This window comes from Pholcus phalangioides, unplaced genomic scaffold, assembly GCF_987345545.1.
Source record: "Pholcus phalangioides strain wild (caught in Gottingen) unplaced genomic scaffold, Ppha-v1.0 ptg000011l_1, whole genome shotgun sequence".
NCBI classification, from domain to species: domain Eukaryota; kingdom Metazoa; phylum Arthropoda; class Arachnida; order Araneae; family Pholcidae; genus Pholcus; species Pholcus phalangioides.
Window position 1 is genome coordinate 28,114,700 of NW_028301604.1, and position 15,552 is coordinate 28,130,251.

At 40.7% G+C, this 15,552-nt stretch overlaps 2 protein-coding genes across 2 annotated transcripts; one reads left to right on the forward strand and one right to left on the reverse strand.

Moving 5' to 3' along the window:
- Nucleotides 1-5,626: 5,626 nt before the first annotated feature.
- LOC149080302 (uncharacterized) lies at nucleotides 5,627-9,241 on the reverse strand. Its single transcript, XM_089238640.1, has one exon. The coding sequence runs from the start codon at nucleotides 9,239-9,241 to the stop codon at nucleotides 5,627-5,629; it is 3,615 nt and encodes a 1,204-aa protein (XP_089094766.1).
- A 2,348-nt stretch (nucleotides 9,242-11,589) lies between these two features.
- On the forward strand, nucleotides 11,590-12,879 carry LOC149080303 (uncharacterized protein F54H12.2-like). The gene has a single exon (XM_089238642.1). The coding sequence runs from the start codon at nucleotides 11,590-11,592 to the stop codon at nucleotides 12,877-12,879; it is 1,290 nt and encodes a 429-aa protein (XP_089094768.1).
- Nucleotides 12,880-15,552: the final 2,673 nt, after the last annotated feature.

Here is a 15,552-nt window from a genome sequence, read left to right on the forward strand (position 1 = left end):
TTCAATAGGCTTACTTTTCATTTGAATCTCAAATGCTAATCTCGTCCCCAGAGAGGTACGTCGCTTCGGCCGTCTAGCAAACAAAAGATTCTCTTGCCCCTTATTCCGTCGTACTGCATTTATGGGTTTCAAGCCATGCGTCACGATTACGGGTTTCAAATTTGCATTCATTCAATAGTTTCCATAAAATTTTGGGACACGTTATTAACGATTCACACAAATTAACGATTATAAATAAACTTTTGTTATTTTATGGAAAATGCTCTTTATATTATTGAAAAATGGTTTTAATTTTTCTTGAAAAAAATAGCATTTCATTACACTGCATACTACAAAATTTATACAGAAAGAAAACGTTACGTAAACTTTTGGGACAAAGTATATATTCCTATGTTTTGACGACTGAATTGGGAAGTTTATATTGGCTTGAAAATTCTCATTTTAGAGGACTGTAGTACACAGAGATGCAATGATTTAAAATATTGGTTATTTTATTTAGATTTTTTATTGTGCATTTGAAGATAAACGTTTTTTTATCTCTTACAGTGTGACATCCATCTATGACAAAACTGTAAAAAAAGTAATTGTTCAGAAGTTATTATGAATCAAGAGGTAAAAAAAAAACAAAATTTTGTAAAAATGTCTGTTCGGAGGATAGCAAATGCAGGAAACGTTAGTGGTTCCAACATCAAACCACTTTCAAAGTCAAAAATCTCCAAAAATATTGCATTTACGTTTTATTCCATGGAAGTTTTAGCAAACGGGAGCTATAAAAAAGTAATTTCTTTACATTTTATGTATAGGACCCCTTAAAAATACGACGATTTAAGAAACCGCACGTTACTATTTGAAATAGGAAAACTTTTTGAAATTGGAAGTATACTTCTAAAGTTAACGGTTGCACAGAGAAAGTCCTGTGGATAAACAATTTGAAACAGCTTGTATGGGCGCTCTATGTTAAGGGTCAGTGAGGATTTGATTGGAGTTCTTAATATTATATCCGTTGCTGCTATAGGATAAAGATATTAAACTTTCCGAGATAACATCTTTTTTGCGTGGTTATCATAATGTACTTTTGGGAATACTGATTGTTCTAGACACCTGCAAGTAACGCCCGAGTGGCGTGGTGGTAAAATGCTTCTCTATCACCGTGAAAGTTGCTGTCACTGTCCCGGGTTCGAACCCGAGGGGGAATAGAGATAAGATATTTTTCCTAACGAACTTGAGGCGATCACCGATATACAGCGCCTTCATTTCCAACCCATCTCATTAATGACATTAAATTGCATTATAGTGATATGGCCAGAGTTGGTGCTTGGTGAAGTAGACACCTACAAGTGCCTGTAACAATTGCTTTTTAATTTCGCTTATAACTGGAATATTTCTATTGACACTCCTTTGTTATGAAAAATATGGCACTTAACACTTATATAACACTTTATCAGTAAATTTTCTGCCATTCAATACAATGCTTTCTAGATATATACCGCATTTTTTATCAATTATTCTTTAATTTTAAACCCAATATACATGTATAGGAATTCGTTTTGTTTCTTGGACTATTATCTATTTTTATTACTTCATTGTATCGATGCAGTATCAATCTTTTTTGACCGTTTTTTTCTCAAATGAAATATTTGTTCCGCTTTATGAATAAATTTGATTTGATCGATTGATCCATAACGTTCTGAATATGTTCCGAGGAGTGTAAATTTCGGAATTAGTATCGTGTAACCTGTGTATCGTGAAACCAGGCCCGTTTCTAGAAATTTTGATCGAAGGGGGGCACTTTTATTTCGGGGGGGGGGGGGGGGGCAAAGTGATAGAAGAATAGATTTGCCAATCTTTTTTCATTCATTTTCTCACATTTCGGCAACATGCAACAAAAATTCAAAATCCCAGTTAGAAATGACTGACCTTTTTTTTGCAAATTCTGGACATATATTTTAAAACCTCATTATTTTGTTTCGATCCTTTAGATCAGCGGTTCTCAACTGGTGCTCCGCGGAGCCCTTGGGGCTCCTTGTGCACTTTCCAGGGGCTCCGCGGACGCTCGGGTGAAATAAGAAAAACAGTAAAATTTTAAAAAATAATTACAAACATTTTTAAATAGTAAAAATAAATCAGTAACTTTTGATGAATAATTAAAAAAATTGGCCTACGGGGCTCCGCCATAGAATTTTTTTTACTTAAAAGGGATCCGCGAGTCAAAAAAAAGTTGAGAACCGCTGCTTTAAATGATGGTATTGATACATCGATTTTTTAATATTTGATCAGTACTATCTCCCTGTATTTGTTTGTATGCACTCGGTGTTTTTTTTTTTCATGAATATAAATTGATAAGCCATATAACGTTAAGAGGAAAATACGGAAAAAAGGTAAGATTTTTACATTGGCTCTGAGCTTCCTTGCATTGCCACAACGTAAATAAAGAAAAGAGGTTGTTGTTGAAGAAATAGATAAAAGAATGTTGTACAAAAAAAAGAAGAAAAATGTGGAAGGGAAATGGTTTTCAAGAAAATGGCAGAAGCACCCTTTATATGCTGAAGGTCGTAAATTTTGAAGTTGTCCTGTGCCAGGACACATTTACGGTTCAGCTGTGCCTCCCTGCTATCCCATAAACTGCGCAAGAAATTGAGCAGTGTCAGAATTACAGCCAGGACACTTTCTGGAGTGCAACTCCCGCCGTTAATGTATGCAGAACTCTCAGAGGACAACTGCGTTTATGAATACATGTGAGCAGTCCAGAACGAAAAGAAAAGAAGACATAGCTTCTCGATTTCTACTGCGGGAGCTTAGAGTGTTTCGATAAAGTTCCCATGGGGATGTCGAGAGATAGCTCCTTCAACCTTTCCACCATCTCTCAGTTCTATGGAATTCGGAACGGAGCGTTGGAGGAATACACTCTCCGCCTTTTTGCATCGCTAATGGCAGGAAGCATTCTTTGGTCCATGTCGTTATTTCTATTTCGGGAAATAGCGAGGATTTCTGGTTCAGGTGGGGGCGGAGCTGAAGTCTGTCCCCTGAGAAAAAATGCGGGGGAACTACATTTCCCCTTTTTTCGACTCGAGAGAATTTTTTGTTTCCTTGTTCGCTCAAATTGCTAGATCTTCGAAGAAAATCATTCGATTTTGTCACCTCGCAAATAATATAGAAAATCAAACGATGGATGAAGGTGAAGTGAGTGAGACTTTTCGGTGTGCGTTGACGTTTTTTCATTTTATTTTATTTATTATTCCGTATGTGTATGTCTTACTTGTGCCATTTTACTCTCAACTCAAATCGTTTCATTCACGATTACGCTGAAATTTCTCTGATCAAGAAAAATTGGAAAGACTATCTTCTTCAATGGAAGGCTCGAAAGCTCACATTTGCTACGTGTGCATATATATATTCGCTGCATTTATTTGAATTTTTTTATTCGTTACCTAATCAATCAACATTAAATGCGGGTGTTCTTTCTTTTTTAGTATAAGCGAAAAACTCACTCTAGCTGACTCCTTCCCTCCCCCCCACAGAAGATAATCTTGACCATGTGCGCAAATAATTAGTTTTGGTCTTGAGTCTAACTGTGTGCTTTCAGGAATTTGTATTAACGCCTTGATCCAGAGCACATGAAAATATCTGAAAAAGTTTTTTTTAAAAACTGAACAAAAAAAACTCCACAAAAAACACACCCATTAGCATCCCTCTTCTCCCTTTTGATAACACCTGAGAAGTTGAAAAAATCATCGGATATCAGTAAATATATGAATCGCCTTTATTTTGTTGTAGAAAGTTTGGCTATTATAAAATAGTATTTTACGCTTATGAATGTTACTCAATGATGGAATGCATAAATACACAAAAGTACAACTGCATGAATATAAACTTTAACTATCTGAGATTATTATTTATTACCAAAAACTGGATAAACAATTCTTTTCTTACATTAAAAATTCAAAAATTGATGAAAAAGTTGTTGTTGGTGTGGGTAAATCTCGTTAAGATGGATTGGTGACTGGTGCGCAAAAGTGGAATTTGGAGGCATTTAAGCACAACTGAGACCCTTTGGCCTTTCTGTTTTTTTTTCCTTCCTACCCCTTCTTCCTTTTATTCCCTTTCTAAAATTATAAGAGTGTTGTATATACGTTATATTGTTAAAGTCCAATCACTTTAGCCCTAAAAATATTTAATTTCATCCCAAATTATTTTTTACGTATGTACAAGGTGGTGACTATCGACCTCTCAATAATTACACACGTGATTCTTTGTAAAAAACTAATAGGAGAAAGTGCTTTCAGTTTTTTTTATTTGACAAATAATTAATGAGTTACAACGTTTTAAAAATTGATTACGTCACTTCATAATTCAGTCAAATTCACCGAATGTACACCAAACGTGGTTGTTATACCCAAAAATGAAAATGTTTTTGCTTTAATCACGTCTGTGTTCATTTGATTTGTCTCGTTTGAATGAATTAAGTATAACTAACAACTTTGAAATGCGATTTCTTTTCCAGTTCCAATTCAGAAATTTTGGAAAATTTGCAGTTGCATTACGGCTTTTGATTGTAAAAAAAGTTAAATGCGAGTAAAACGGTTTTTCCGCATTCAATGCTGTTTTTCCTCAACTTTCCTCCATTTTTTGAATTCGAATATTCCAATGAGTACAGCTTAACGAAGAACTGTAAGTAGGGGCAGAAAGGGGCTTCTGCCCCACCGCAGCCGCCGCAGCCGCAGCCATTCCCCATTCCGCAGCCACCGCATCCTTCTATTCCGCAGCCATCCCCCCCTTTTCCGCAGCCAGCACCTGAGTCATTTTCTTCTGTGATAAGGGGGCTTTCTTAAATAAAACTTTAGTGTCTGATCACTCCCAACCCATGACGTCAACGCTGCCCCCTTTCCGCAGCTACTTGGTCATAAGAGGGGGTCATTGCTGAATTATTTTTTTCCCAAGCACTATCGACGATTATTATTAAACTGATAAGGGGTGTATTCTTAAACGTCTGATTCACGAAAGAGATCTTTTTTTCGGGGGATTAATTACATCTTCCTAAGTAAGAGGGGTCATCCATAAATTACCGATTTTAAGGGGGTCATTCCCAAAAAAACAATGAGATACGCAAATGACGACAGAAACTTTGATTAATGAATAAAAAAAACCATTTATTTCTAACACAATCAATGCAAATGAAATATATACACGAAAACCCAACACCAAAAATATAAAAATCAAAAGAAAAAATACATATAAACCCTTCACCAAAATCAATTAAATAATATATATACAAAAATAAACCCAACACCAATTAAAATATATATACAGCGGCCATGAAGCACTGTTCATTCACTAACACAACTATATTTATTGAACATCACCAACTTTGCAGACCACCACTAATATCAAACATCACCACTACTGAAGCCACCACAACTATATTAATTGAAGATTACCACACAATTGAAGACCACTACTGAAGCCACCACATCCATATTTACTGATGAGCATCACGATGGGAAGGGAGTTATCTTTTCATTCGAGAGATGATTATATAATAAAATCACCGGAATATGCAGAAAAAAATTATAAAGATATAAAAACTATGAAAAATAACAACGTGTATAAATAAAACTATATAAAAAAATCACCGGATGCTACAATGGCCATAAGCTAAAGTGCTTATGCCATCGTCTAAAATATACCTTTTATTATCATGTGCCGACAAACTGATTTTTCGCTGTTGAATTGTTTGCAGCACATGCGACCGGGATTGAATTTTAGGCATGTCGTGCCTCATGAAAGAATTATTGCGCAGGCAATTTAGATAATCTGCATGTCTGATTTCTTTACTGACAACCGAGCGCACGACACCCTTCGCAGTCTTTTTTTCACAGTCACCGGTAATAAAACTATACATCTTTGGACGCAGTCCCACAAATTCGATCACCGGTTTCCCTGCCGTCTCATCCTTCATCACCCCGATGACCTTCTTGTTTCTCTCGCTGTACAATTTGTGGTCACCGGGGTAGTTAGATGTGTCGAATTTGTGGGAATCTCTCAGCATATCTTCGTAAATGTCATCGGTATAAATTTCGTAGCACAACGAATCCGTGTCGGTGAACAATAAGGTCGCATCCCGGCCGTACTTTTCCTTGACGTGATTATAATGGTAGTCCGCCATCAGGTGCTTTGATAAATCTAAAATGGTGACACCGGTGTATATCGGACGATCCAACCTGATGGCAGTCTTCTTCATTTTTAGCACGACCAGGTCTTTATTAATAATCTTGAAGCTTTCGAATGCTGGGGATGCGATTAATTTTTTTGCTCTCTTCTCCTTGTGTACCAAGTGGATGTTGTTATGTTTCCTGAGATTCTCCAGCGACTTCCCATACACTGCATTATTCATCAACTTATAGAAGTCTTTTTCAAAATCACCGGTGGCTCCCTTTCTCTTCTCGGTGTTGAATGCAATGTACGGGCGGAGCCATGGTCGCTGAGAGAACTCGAGGACACGACGAATCGATGTAACTCGCATCCCCAGCGCTGTATAGAGTTTCAGATTTTTATAATGGATGACGTACGCGACCTTATCATTCAAATTTGGAGCTAGTTTGACACACGGATTCGATGGCCCACCGGTTTTCCTCATGTACTCGGAGTACATATCACCGGATATTTTCACGTTTTCAGCCGCCAAAGGGAAATCGTTATGGAGGTCGTGAACGTTCACCGGGTATTCAAGATCAACCTCCAAAATGTACCCCTTGGCGCTATCATCGGGGATGATGTTGAAGTCTGTTGACTCCACTTCACTAGACGTCATCCACCGGAAATCACTCACTGGGAGGGGTTCCATCATACATTTGCCATACAAGTTGTTGACGTCCCAATATATGATCCATTTTTTCTTCTCACCGGGGTTGAATCCTGGAACCATTGGGTTGTTGGCTCGACTGTGTCTTCTAGTGATGCATGAAACCCCTCCTCTGATGCCTTTCTCGAGAAACAGGTGGATGTCTGGATCTGTTATAAGTTCCAATCTTTCGCCCGTCATCTTCAGACAGGCGTTCCAGGCGAGACCAGGGGATGTATACATATGGGCGGGATCAATTTTATAGTTTTTCAGACACAACTTTCTAAAATTCTGAAAGACGTCTGCAAGCAACAACACGTCTGTCTCCACATACAAGTCGTGATAGTCACCTAAGGACAGCATATGGAAGGTGTCCCACACCAGTTGCGCATGCTGATAGTCATCTGTGGATATGTTTTCCCTACCCAAGGAGGTGTAAAAGGCCTCTATGGGGGGAAGCACCGGTTCGTCAAACTTATCCATGGAGGTCATATATTCGTAAGGATAAACTCCCTTACGAAGGAGAAGCGGTGTCTTCTCACCGAAGGCTCTTTTCATATTTATAAAGTCACCGGGGTTCATAGATTTCACTAGGGTATCAAGAGAAGCGGATAAAAACTGGAACGAATCCAGAAATCTGAGGTGACCCAAACTGAAGGAGATAAATTTCTCCATGTTTTTACCAATGACCTCTATCCGCTTCTCCTTGATCCGACCAAGCCCTTCCATGATGAAGTGAGCATCATAATTCTGCAGGTTATGAAAAATCACCGGGATGTGCTTTGCCATCTTGAGCTGCAGGTTACACTTGGAGTGTAACGCTGATCTGTATGTACCGCTAACATGGCAATGATCTCTCACCCGATCACTACCAAGAGGTTTGCCACAGTTAGTGCATATCTGTTGGCTCTGGAAGCGTCTCTCTTCCTCGATGGTCATCTTCAAGGGCACCGGGTTGTTGATTTTTTCCAAAATGAGCTTCTCTTCTTCCAGCATGCTTTCCAGAAATACATGGACACTGTCCTCTCCCCTGTATACAGTGGGTCTCCTGAGAGCCACACCATCGGGACCAACAACCACATATGCGAAACCGCATGGACGGTGAAGCGATGTCGCCATGGAATGGGAAGTGGCAGGATCAGGTGAGCATGACTCCACTTTTGACAAGATGGCCTCAAAATCTGCATATATAACGTAGGGCACCGGTAACTGAAAGGCAACATTCTTGAAGCTCATCCATTTTTCGTCTTCACTGGGATATGTAACCTTTTGTGCACCATGCTCTCTACACTGGGTGAGATGTTTTGCATGGGTCTCAACAGAAGAAAACCTCTGCAGACAATAGTCACAATAGTGACAAGTTTCTTTGTGCGCAGTGGTGCGGGAAAAAAGTCTGCTGGTGTTCCGAATGAGGCAGTAATGAGATGTTTCCTCATTCATGATGAGGAGCAAGTTAACATGCCGAGGCATTCTCTCATGTGTAATTCTCACTGGGAATATCTCCTCCCCCTCCACTCCGAAAACGTTGATTGTGATGTTGTTCTGTTTTTCAAACCGGGATATTTGTTCGAGAGTCACTGGGTATATCAGACCGCGAGTATCCAACTCATTCTCATAATTGGCGTATTTGGTAACGCGCTCGGCTTTATCATTTCTAGCCACTGGGTGTAGGGCAGCGAGCACAGACCAGAGAAAACACTTTTGATCTCGATTCTTGATGTTGAGGACAGCTTTTTTGCGAGCTATCCACTGTGGAAGTGGAATGTAGCTCGCTGGCGCCAGCGGTTGGTAGCGAGCGATGTTGAGCTCAAGGCAGATGATCTGATCGAGAACCCAACCGCTGCCGCTGCCTTCGAAATCTTCTGTAGATTTCTCCACCTTTTCGAAGGCTACACCCAGTTGAGTCTCGAGTACTCCAGCCGCGAGAGCGGTACCCATCTTGCTGCGTAAGTATGCGTTAGTCAACTCCTCTTCACCATCCGCGCCTCTTCGCGAAAACACCGCTGTGACCACAACGTCCCACTTGATGGCACGTTGACGATGAATAGCTTCTCTCAATAGGGAGAGAAGCCTATCCCTTACGCTGATGAGGAAGAGATGCATGTCCCGATCTTGACCCTCATCGGGATGGATGTTGTAAGTCACGAAGACGTCGTTGAGGACTCCGTTGGGTGGTGGTGATCCGCTAGGCTCTGGTGGTGGTGGTCCGTTAGGTGGTGGTGGTCCGTTAGGTGGTGGTGGTCCGTTGGGTTGTGGTGGTGGCGGTCCGTTGGGTGGTGGTGATCCGCTAGCTGTGCTGGATCCTCCGTCCTGCCGATGCTTCTTTAGTATATGGCGTTTCAAGTCGTTGCTCCTGGTAAATGCAACCGGGCAGCGCTCGCATTTGAACGGTTTTTCTCCCATGTGGATCTTCTTGTGTTGGTTGAGATTTTTCCTCAACGCAAAGCATTTCCCGCAAGTTTCGCAGAGGTGGCAATTATCCTGTAATGAAAAATAAAATAAAATAATAAATAAATATATAAGCATATTGCAAGTATGAATGACAACCATTCATGGATAAGTTTTATCGGGAGCCGAAGCAACCCGCAAGCTTCGGGGGTGTCAACTCTATACAACATGTTACGAAAAAATCTAGAAAAAAAATTCGGGAATGGTTAGAAGGAGAGAAGAGCTACACTCTACACAGGAACAGAAAGAAAAAGTTCCCACGCAACAGAACAATAGTAGCCGGTATCGATAAACAGTTTCAGGCAGATCTCGTTGACATGAGAAGTCTCGCTCGTTATAATGACGGTAATCAGTATTTATTGACATGCATAGACGTGTTTTCAAAGTATGCTTGGGCTGCCCCACTCAGAGATAAAACTGGAAAAAACATTACCACGGCTTTCTCAAATATTTTCTCCGAGCGGAAACCAGACGTGCTTCAGACTGACAAAGGAAAAGAATTTCTCAATAAAGTGTTTCAAGACTTTTTGAAGAAGCAAGGAGTGAGATTTTTCACTTCTCAAAACGATGACGTGAAAGCAGCCGTTATAGAACGTTTTAATAGATCGCTTAAAACACGAATGTGGAAATACTTTACTGCCAAGAACACATACAAGTATGTGGACGTCATCGAGGACTTTTTATTTAGTTACAACAGAACTTATCACAGAAGCATCAAGATGGAACCCGTTCAGGTCGGTAAACATAACGAGGACCTAGTTTGGAGAACGCTGTACGCGAAAACACCGAAAAAAACAACGATAAAATTTCAAGTGGGTGACCACGTCCGCATCGCTCGCTCGAAACATCTGTTTGAAAAAGGATACGAATCAAACTTCTCTCACGAAATCTTTGTGGTTGACGAGTGCGTGGCGAGAGAAATACCGGTCTATAGATTGAAGGATTTGATGGGTGAGAGAATCAAGGGAACATTTTACGCAGAAGAAATGGTCAAAGCGAAACCCGAAGAGACTTTTCCCATCGAGAAAGTGCTCAGAAAGAGAAAGAGTAAAGGAAAGACGGAATTCTTGGTGAAGTGGCAAAATTATCCCGACAAATTTAATTCGTGGGTCGAGCTATAAATATCGGTTACGCAAGCGGAAGCAGCCCATTATTTGAAAAAGATGTCTTCCTTCTACATCACCCTCCCCAGCGACGCCTCTCCTGATTTTTTCCCGGAAAACAAGCTTTCGAATTTTGTGGTGAAGTTGCCAAACTCAATCAGTTTTTCTTCGGATTACGAGGTTGCCTTATCCGAATTAATCTTTCCTCACGCATTCCACAACATCACGGAACAAACAAATTCTTTCGAATTCGATGTTGGAACAGGATTACTTAAGAGTGGAAGAATCCCGTGTGGTTATTACGAGACTACTCAAGAATTGATAAAAGCCATCTCTCAAAATTTTCAAGATAAGATAGTTATAACGTTCAACCGCAACACGCGAAAAGTTAAAGTGAACCTCAAGAAAAGTGCCAGACTTATTCTTCACTCCGGCATAGCTGAAATCCTGGGATTCGAACCTGGTGAATTAAAGGGTCCTCTCCTCGAAGGTGTTTCAGTGTCGGACGTTAAACTAGACTTTCGCTTGTTATACGTATATTGTGATATTGTTGAACCCCAAGTTGTTGGAAACATTTACTCGCCACTGTTAAAAATTGTCAAGGTTACGGGCCAAGACGGAGAGATCGTTAACGCCTCTTTTGAAAGGGGTCACTACGTTGGGCTTGCGAGGAAAACTTTCGAGACGATTCACATTTATATAAAGACGCACACGGGACGTTTTGTATCATTCGAGCGTGGAAAGGTGATAGTGAAACTTCACTTCCGATTGAAACATCTGTGAAAATGCCATATAAGCAATATAGATGCTGCGTCGATAGCGTGACGCACCACTACCTCAATCAAGCCGGTCATGGACTCTCATATTATCAAGGTTCAAACCTGCAGCGCGGATATGGTATCGGTTCTATATTCGGCTCTCTTTTCAGGTCAGCTATTCCCCTGTTCAAGAGCGGTGCGAGAGCGCTTGGCAAACAAGTGCTTCGTTCTGGTGTAGATTTCACCAACGATTTGGTTCAGGGAAGAGACGCTAGAATGGCTGCAACCGAGAGAGCGAAAGAAGCGGGTAGAATGCTGACAGACAAGGCCTCTGGAAAGCTCAAGAAGATGTTAGGCGGTCATAAAAGAAAGCGTAAAGTGAAGAATAGAGTCATTCGCAAGAGAGTGAGGAAAGCGTCAACACCTGACATTTTCGATTAACATGGCTATGATAATGGAACACTCGTCCGAATGCCTGAAGAGCGAAGTCGATCTCTTCTCGCTTCCACCCACACAGACCGCAATAGAAGGAGGTGAATGGATCGAGTTTCTACCTCTATCTAGCATAAAGGATATTGGTGCTCCTTTGGAATTCAACGTGACTGGATGCGCTGAAAATTACATGGACCTGTCTGCTACCCAATTACATGTTCGAGTGCGAGTGACGAAAGGAGACGATACGCCACTGCCCGAAAACGAGCTAGTGGCACCAGTAAATTTGCTTCTACATTCATTGTTTTCTCAGATAGACATCACTCTGAACGGTCGGAACATCACAAACTCTTCCCACACTTACCCTTATCGCGCCTACATTGAGACTCTGCTGAATTATGGCCAGGACGCTAAAAATGGACCCCTCGCTATGGAGGGTTATATCAAAGACACCGCTGGATACATGAACAATCTCGAGAACAATGAAGGAATGAAAAAACGAGGTGGATACATCGCCAAGAGTCGATCATACGATCTGATGGGAAGACTTCACTGCTCGCTATTTTTTCAACAGAGACTTTTGCTCAATCTCGTTGATATGAAGGTGCGTTTGGTGCGCACGAAACCTTCGTTCTGCTTAGTGGCCGCGGCCGAGGATTACAACGTAGTGATAGACCACGCTAGCCTATTCGTGCGAAAAGTGAAAGTAAGTCCTGCTGTGGCTATAGGACATGCTAAAGCTCTGGAAAAAACTACGGCAAAGTATCCGATCAACAGAGTGATCTGTAAAGTATACTCCGTTGCTAAAGGAAACATGTCCTTTGTGCAAGACAACGTTTTTCTGGGACCGATGCCAAACAGAGTCGTGATCGGGCTAGTGGATAACGAGGCATATAACGGTACATATAATACTAACCCCTTTGAATTCAAACATTACGACTTGAATTTCATATCTGTGTACGTCGATGGCCGTCCGGTCCCTCACAAAGCTTTGGAGCCGAATTTCACGACGGGGAACATAGTAAGAGCGTACAACAACTTGTTTAGATCTGGAGAAGATCGCGGCATTGATCTGACGAGAGAAGAGTTCAAAAGAGGATACGCACTGTTTTGTTTCTCTCTGCTTCCCGACCAGAGTGAATGCGGACATTTACATCTACTCAGACAAGGAAATTTGCGCGTCGAACTGAAATTTTCCAAAGCTCTTCAAAAAACAATCTCTGTGATAGTCTACGGCGAGTTTCAAAACTTGATCGAGATAACCAAAGCTAGAAGTGTTTTGTGTGATTTCTCGAGTTAAATGGACTCCGAGCAGATAAAAAATGCATTGACATCAAATCCAGTCACAAAGCAGATATTCAGAGATGTATTCGCGAGCGACACTTTACCAAACGGCGTTCACAAGTATCCAGCTGCTTTCGTGGTTAACACCGACGTTCATACAGAGGAAGGAAGCCACTGGTTAGCAATATACCTGCACGACAACGTGACAGCTGAATTTTTTGACTCTTTTGGAAGACCGCCCTCACAATTCGTGGATGGGAAAATCAACTCATTTCTGAGCAAATACAAACGACTCACCTACAACGATGTGGCGCTGCAGTCGGTCAACAGCAAAGTGTGTGGACATTACGTTATATATTATATTTTTTGTAAATGTAAGGGCGAGAGCATGAAAGCAATTGTTTCGCGATTCAGTAAGCATAATGACGTGCGAGTGTATAATTTTGTATCGAAAAATTTTGTTCAATAAAAACCACTTACATGAAAAAAATCGTGTCATTATTTACCATGTCTCTGTTAAAGTTACATCACCCTTTCACGGCAGTCTGTGCTGGTGCCAGTGGAAGTGGAAAAACATACTTTTTAAAAAAATTCTTAGAACATAGGGAAAAACTTATCGAACCACAGCCCAAGCGAGTGATATGGTTCTACGGAGAAGCTCAACAACTTCACGACGAGATTGATAACGTGGAATTCAGGGACGACATCGATTTCGAAGGCATAACGGATGCTCTATTGATATTCGATGACCTTTTAAGCGAACTTTCGGGAGAACAGAGGATGGCCAAGTTATTCACCAAGTATAGTCATCACAGAAATCTATCGGTATTTTTCATTACGCAAAATTTTTTTCATAAGGGATTGCGTGAGATTACACTCAACGCCCACTATATATTTCTGTTTAAGAACAGGAGAGATCTGAACCAAGTGAGTCATTTAGGTCGCCAATTATATCCCTCGAAATTGAAATTCTTTTTAGAGGCCTATAACGATGCCACGAAAGATTCGTATTCATATCTATTGATAGATTTGCGTCAGGAGACAGAAGAGAAAATGCGACTGCGCACTAACGTGTTACCAACACAAACTCAATACGTATATCAACCCCGTCGATAAAGAGTCGAGACCCATTATCACGATGACTGCCGTAATAGACGTTGAGGGTTACCGACTCTCTGACGGAACATTTGTGATAAAGGAGTTGGCCTATTGTAATTTGAACTGCAGCGAGACTTTTCACGGAATTTATCGAGCACCGTACGAGTTCTCGCAACTGAATGCAAGAGACCGACATCAAGTGAAATGGCTCACACATAATTTGCATAATTTAGCGTGGGAGAGAGGTGATCTACCTTTTCGTACCCTCGAAACCACGCTGAAAGACTTTGTTAAAAAGTTTAATGTTGTTTACGCCAAGGGTTACAGCAAGTGTCAAATGCTCGAAAAACAATACGGATTGGAAGTCATCGATTTAGATTGCATTTTATGTCCTAACGTGACCGATCTGCCTGAAACGAGTCAACATTGCTCTCATCACTATGGAATGCGCAAGCATTGTGCTCTAGCAAAAGCTCAAGCTTATGCAAAGTGGTTAAAAGACTGAACTTGTTGTTTCGATCGACTATTTCACGAGATGTCTTTGCGGAGGCAACAACTCTTAAAATCACTCTGCGAATGCCCAAGAAAACAGCTGCTAAAGAAACTAACGAATGAGAAGTTGAAAATCGTGTGTGAATGTGCGCTCAATCTGCTACGCGGGAACATTCCAGTAACAAAGTCACAGAAAGCTAAGCTTCAAAAACACAAAGCCGCTCTGAGAAAACTTGCTTCAAAAAAATTACCTCTCTTCAAGAAAAAGCGCGTCTTGCTACAAAAAGGAAGCGGTTTCCTTGGAATATTACTTCCGACCGCGCTTAGTTTATTGTCTAGCATTATCGGAAAATAATGGAATTTGCAAAAAAAGTGGTCCTTGTGCCAGAGGCAAGATATAACCGTCACGTTATTCAAGAACCTCAGTTGTCGGAAATAGATCGGGAAATGAAAAAAATTCTTGATAGCACTCTGTCCGACGACATTAAATTTAAAATGTATCAACGTGTTCTGCACAAAAGAAACTCGGTTTTCGAAAATAATTCTCCAGTTCTGACCGAACAAGAAGAAACTAATGAGCGAGACCTCAGCAAACCCCCCATCAAAGTGGAACAATGGAATGAAATGAAATTTCCAAAATCGTATAAGTCTTCGGCAGAGGAAATTTTGAAACATATCAAAAATTTTCCTAAAGTAATCAACTGGAACGAGAGTGGCGAGCTGATATATAAAGGAAGGTCAATGAGAAACACTAACATTACCGAACTCATCGCTAGCGTGGCAAGTGCGAACAAGAAGCGTGGCGTGAGTGGACAGAAAGAATTCTTACAAGCGTTGCAGTCTATAGAACTACCCGAGACATTAATCAAAAACAAACACTTGAGAAAACGATGGTTAACGTTCTGAACGAGCAGATCGAAGCTACTGCCTACGATGAAAAAAATAACAGAAGAGGTGTTATTTGGAAAACGAGCGTTCCCGACATAGATTTACCGTCGTCTTGGACTTATGAACTGGAAGTGCGAGGAGAACGGATAAATCGAATTCAAAAAGGACTGATATCCTCTATGCTGATTTTATTATTATTTTTACTATGTCT

What these genes read in the sequence shown, in the direction of transcription:
- LOC149080302 (XM_089238640.1), bottom strand. Translation starts at nt 9,241, where the DNA reads ATGGGAGAAAAACCGTTCAAATGCGAGCGCTGCCCGGTTGCATTTACC.
- LOC149080303 (XM_089238642.1), top strand. Translation starts at nt 11,590, where the DNA reads ATGGCTATGATAATGGAACACTCGTCCGAATGCCTGAAGAGCGAAGTC.